Here is a 6274-nt window from a genome sequence, read left to right on the forward strand (position 1 = left end):
TCAACAAACGACACCCACGTGATGAGAGGAAAATACAATCCACAAGCCCAAACGTATGAAGTCATATCGCACGCCAACATCACTATACCTCCAAGAGATCAAGTACACATATACAGTGAAATGGAAGCACCCGTTCACTTTCATTTGAGGTTCGAACCTGAAGAGGGAATGCGACCAGAGCATTTCCACCACCACTACTTTGGACGAGACATCGAACCTGGTGAAACGGAATTCAAGATCACCATCGTCAATGAATTGAATGCTCCATTGATCATTCCACACCCAAGCTTTATCGGGACTTACCATTTCATTCGAGATGACGACAATCAAGAAGAATCACAAACACCAAAATCGGAGACTCAGCAGCTACCAGACGAATATCGAGATCGATTCAAACCACCGGACATTGACGATCCGGAAATCAAGGACGACCTATACAAGCTTCTTGGTGAATATCAAGACATCTTTGATTGGGATGGACAAAACCTTGGACGTACCCATCTCATGCACCACAAGATCGAAACCGAAGATGTACAACCCATTCGAGCTCGACCATATCGATTAGCACCAGTTGATGCAGACGCATTGAAACAAGAACTTGACAAGCTTTGCAAATTGCGTGTAATACGACCATCAACATCACCATGGGCATCACCAGTCATCTTGGTCAAGAAAAAGAACGGCGATTATCGATTAGTCATTGATTATCGAAAACTTAATGCGGTGACCAAAAAAGACTCTTACCCTTTACCACGAATCGATGACCTATTGGACGCACTCGGCAACGCAAAGATATTTTCAGCACTCGACTTACGATCCGGATTCAACCAAGTGCCACTACACCCTAACTCCATTGAGAAAACAGCCTTTGTTTGTAAAGAAGGCGTGTATGAGAACCTCGTATTACCACAAGGATGTGCCAACTCACCTCGAGTATTCCAACGACTTGTGGACATCTGTTTGCGACCTCTTATCAACAAGTGTGTTGTGGCATATATCGACGACATCAACATCTATTCAAAGACACCAAAGGAGCACATCAATCATTTGAGACAAACATTTGATTGCATACGCATGGCGAATCTTACCTTGAATCCCGACAAGTGCATATTTTTCAAGAAGAGTCTACAATTTCTTGGATTCATCATCACAGCTGACGGCGTTGGGGCTGATGAAGAAAAGATTAGCAAGATAAAAGACTTTCCACGACCCAAGACCGTGACCCAATTGAGAAGTTTTCTTGGCCTTTGCTCATTCTACCAAAAGCACGTACCCAATTTTGCCCGCATTGCAAGACCATTACACAGTTTGACCAAGAAAGAAGACACACCATGGACACCTAAGGCGACTGAAGCCTTCGAACACTTAAAGACGGCACTCACAACACCACCGATATTGGCGCGACCTGATTTTGACAAACCTTTCATATTGGCAACCGATGCATCACGCGAAGGACTAGGCGCTGTCCTGTCACAACTTGGCGACGATAACAGGGAACGACCCATACTGTATCTCTCTCGAGGATTGAACAAGGCTGAGTCCAACTACGGCATATCAAAGTTAGAATGCCTTGCTGCTGTGTGGGCTATCAGACAACTACGGCCATACTTACTTGGAAAGAAGTTCACGCTCATCACCGATCACTCTGCCTTGCGAGGACTATTGAATCAACCGAATCCTACCGGCATACTTGCAAGATGGATAGCATTCCTTAGCGAATTCGAATTCGAGACACAATATCGACCTGGACGTGTCCATAACAACGCTGACTTTTTGTCACGTCTCGGCTATTGAAATCACCATCACGATAACGGCATTGTTGAACTGAACAGCATTGCGACGGCATTGGAAAGAAAAAGACATAATGGAAAAACAGCGTATACAAAAAAAAGAAGACCTGAAAAAGAAAGGAAAACAAAGAAAAGCCACGTAAAAGAAAAGAGCATCATCTATTTGTTACACATACCATCATCCGCATTACGATACACCATCATCCACCAATGAACGACAACCTATACAACGGCATTAAACATTACTTGGAGACACTCGAATACCCACCGAATACCACAACAGCGTTAAAGAAGACGATTACAAGTCAAAGTCGACTTTACTTCATGAAAGGCGAACAACTCTATCGGCGAGGATCACAAACGCGATTAGTTGTCACCAAAGATCAAGTCAATGGCATCATTTGGAGCGAACATCAACATCCTTTGGCGGGACATTACAAATTCAAGAACACTCTGGATCGTATACGACGGCGTTACAGGATTTCCCAAAAGAAGTGGAACATGAGGATAATGATTTCGTGGTTAAGGTGATTGGTTTCGTGGGTGATGATTATTTGTTCGTGGCTAATGACATATGAGTTCGTGGGTGATGGTTTTTAGTTTCGTTGGTAACGCTTTTGGTTTCGTAGGTATCGCCTTTTGAATTGGTGGGTGGTGCCTTTTGAATTGGTGGGTGACGCTTTTGGTTTCGTGGGCACAGCTTTCTATTTCGTGGAGGATGACTTTAATTTTCGCGCAGGATGACTTTAATGTTCGTGGGTAGCGCTTTTGATTTCGTGGGTGATCATAAACTATTCTATGCAACAGCGTACATCAATCAGCAAGTCGTATGCAATGTTGACCAGCAATACAGCGTATGAAACCTTTATTATCACCCACGAAATCAAAAGGGCTACCCACGAACATTAAAGTCATCCTGCGCGAAAATTAAAGTCATCCTCCACGAAATAAAAAGCCGTGCCCACGAAACCAAAAGCGTCACCCACCAATTCAAAAGACGCTGCCCACCAATTCAAAAGGCACTACCCACGAAACCAAAAGCACTACCCACGAAACCAAAAACCACCACCCACGAACTCATATGTCATTAGCCACGAACAAATAATCATCACCCACGAAACCAGTCACATTAACCACGAAATCATTATCCTCATGTTCCACTTCTTTTGGGAAATCCTGTACTATTGGCCAAGAATGGGAAACGACATCAAGCAATACATACAACAATGCGATCGGTGCCAAAAACAAGGAAATCGAATGTTACAAGAGCAACTACACCCAATACCTGTATCGGAGAAGCCCTTTCAAGAAATCAGCATGGACATCAAGCATGTACCCATATCTCGAGCAGGACACAAATACGTTATTGCGGCGATTTGTCTCTTCACAAAATTCGTTGAGGCTAAAGCACTCAAATACATCACGGCGACTGAAGTTTCATACTTCCTTTATTCAAGAATCATTTGCCAACATTCGACTCCCAAATACATCATAACTGACAACGGCAAAAGCTTCGTAAACGAAATATTTGCTACCGTTTGTCGACAATACTCGATCACACACAAATTGGCGTCAACCTATCACCCGGAGACCAATGCAAACATCGAACGATGGAATCGAACTTTCGGGCAAATCCTACGTACCCTACCGGAAGAAGAAAAGCGAGATTGGCATCTCTATTTGCCTGCAATCGTCTATGCAAGCAGGACCACAAGACACAAATCAACAAAACACACCCCATTCTTCCTCACTTATGGTCGAGACCCCCATTCACCTTTGGACCGACATTTGGAGGATCACGATGACGATGAAGATGAAGACTTAGATGAGGATGAAAATCAAGATGAAACAGAAAAAGAAATAGAAAGAGAAACAGAAAAAGAAGAAAAGCAAATAAAAGAGATCATAGCACGTTTCAAATGCCACATAGAGCATATGAAACAAATCAGAGCACAAGCATTAGCGGCTATTTGCAAGTCTCAGGAGACCCAAAAAAGACGTTTCGAGAAGAAAATCTTATCCACCAAAAGAGAGCTTAAACCCCCATTCAACATTGGCGACCACGTGCTTGTATACAATTGAAGCTTGGACTCCAAGCTTTCGAAGCTTTGGCAGCAATGGGATGGACCATACATCGTACACAAGGTCAAACGGCGAGGCACATACATTCTTAAGACGCTCAACGGCGACACACTACAAGGACCAGTACATGGCAATCGCATGAAGATATATCGATTACCGCACACGGAATGCAGGACAATGCAGCATCATGCATCCATCTTTCCTGAAACACAAGATGATGCAAATCAAATCACCAGCAGCTCACCTGATGACAATGATCATTCTAATGACGAAACAACAACCGATACCAGTGATACGGATGGCTACTCCACACCACCAGGTCTTACTCGACTGCGGCCCATCATTGAGATCCCTACCTTACCATCCTCATTACAACAACAAATACAACAACAAATACAGCAAAGATCACGCTGAGACATCTACAATCTGCAATACGAAAACAACGATTGAGGGAATACAGGCCAGCGAGACGACGTATAAAAGCGAGATTTCAATCATACAAAGTCAATCCACGTCCATCAAAGCAATCCAAACATCAAAGCAAATCCAAATTATCAAAGCAAACCCAAATTATCAAAGCAAATCCAAATCTGAAACCAAGGACGAGATCAAATCAAAAGCAATCAAACGCACACTCGCATCAACAAACACTCGACATGGCGACCTCCAATACCACACCTGCAGATAATCAACCAAACTACAACGTACCATCGGAATATCATTTGACGATATCTCCCCTATCAAGTCCGGTGAGGGAATCTCTACAAGCTGCAGCCGATCACTTTAACACACCAAGGGGAGAAACACTTCACGCACTACCCCCTTTGATACCACATCTATTACAAACCATACCGGAGAACCAAATTGTGCATCAACCATCAAACTTCCATGAGGCATTGCAAGCACTTACAAATGCTGCAGACGATCCAGAATGGCGACGTTATCTACAAAGGATCATTTCTGGAAACGCTCAACTACCAGAATCACCGAACACCGATCAAGAAACGTTATACGAATACGATGACGATGAAGACATGCCCGACGCATCCACTATATCGGGTTCATCTCAAGAAAGGCTAGCGACATCTTTTCATCATGAAGACACCTATATTACGAGCCCACAGAGATCGTATCTTCAACAACCCAACGATATGGATGACTATAACACACAACCCAATGATGTGGATGACCAAGATGCACCACCACGTTATGCAACTGAAGGCCCCTTTGAAGTTGTAAACCATATCATGATGCTTGCCCCCAACGATGTACAACGATTACGAAGCCTCCACCGACGAATCATGCAAAATCGAGAAGCTATGCTCGAAATGCATTTGGCAAGCGACCTCATTACTGGCGAAATCGGATCCATATTACGAAACTCAGCTGTACATCCATCATATCATCAAGACCAGGACCACTCTCTTCAAGAAGAATGGCGACTGTACGCATATCGACTCATGACGGGTGAACATGCAGCACCTACCTTTATCCCATTGTACCCCATACACCCAATGCATACCACTGGTGTACGCATGCAGATCTCAAACAACCCCCATTCAATACAACTCTTTGCCATAGTGCTATTATCCTTCGGAAAAGAAAATGTATACACATATCCCAATTATACAATATCCATTAGCCTCACAAAGAAAGAAAGAAAGAAAAACACATTGCTATCCATTATCCTTTGATGTATCATTTATCACGAAAAGAAGAAAAAAAATATATATAAAGAGAAAGAAATACTATCTCAATCTCCATCATCATCATCATCATCATCATTTTTCAATGCCCTCCTCGTCTACGTCTTCTGCCAGCTCTACTGTTAGTCTCTCTAGCAATAGCAGCGACAAATCCAACGATGAAGGATGGGGCGAACTTCATTTCCAGCCCAAGGAAATACCTGGTCTTAATGGCTTTTACGCCTATACTCGAGCCGATTATACGTATTGGTTACACGTCTACAAGCACGTCGACGCGATCCACCGATATCGGATCCATAGCGAACATCGAACCACATCAAGAGAAGCGGACCAAATGTCGCTACTTAGCGTTTGTCAAGATGACTCTCATGAAGAACTTGTTCGTCGAGCCGTTGGGGAAATGATGAACTTCTTGTGGCGTCATTACGATCCACAGGTCCCTATCTCCTATTGGCCTGTCTCAAATGATCGATACAACAAACAATGAATTCTCATCATCTTTGCCTTAAACCACAAAAAAAATTGTAAAAGATAAGAAAGCATAAAAAAAATGTATACGTTATCTTCCCCGTCTCTCTCTCTCTCCCTTTAATTGCCAATAAGGCCCTTTTTTTTCAATAAAGAGGATCTTGTATCCTTTTGTTACCCTTATAAAGTGAAGCTGTTTATCATTGATGCATATCACATCTTGACGAC

The 6274-nt window shown here is 43.0% G+C and overlaps 2 protein-coding genes across 2 annotated transcripts; both read left to right on the forward strand.

Annotated features, from left to right (window-relative positions):
• Nucleotides 1-2000: 2000 nt before the first annotated feature.
• O0I10_013014 (uncharacterized protein) lies at nucleotides 2001-2534 on the forward strand (the record flags this gene model as incomplete). Its single annotated transcript, XM_058492880.1, has 2 exons — nucleotides 2001-2317; nucleotides 2420-2534. The coding sequence occupies 2 exons, from the start codon at nucleotides 2001-2003 to the stop codon at nucleotides 2532-2534; spliced, it is 432 nt and encodes a 143-aa protein (XP_058336353.1).
• Nucleotides 2535-4528: 1994 nt separating this feature from the next.
• Nucleotides 4529-6065, forward strand: O0I10_013015 (uncharacterized protein; the record flags this gene model as incomplete). Its single annotated transcript, XM_058492881.1, has 2 exons — nucleotides 4529-5316; nucleotides 5720-6065. 2 exons carry the CDS (start codon nucleotides 4529-4531, stop codon nucleotides 6063-6065), a joined length of 1134 nt encoding a protein of 377 aa, XP_058336354.1.
• Nucleotides 6066-6274: the final 209 nt, after the last annotated feature.

This window comes from Lichtheimia ornata (assembly GCF_029851405.1).
Source record: "Lichtheimia ornata isolate CBS 291.66 chromosome Unknown scaffold00203, whole genome shotgun sequence".
In the NCBI taxonomy this organism is placed as follows: Eukaryota; Fungi; Mucoromycota; class Mucoromycetes; order Mucorales; family Lichtheimiaceae; genus Lichtheimia; species Lichtheimia ornata.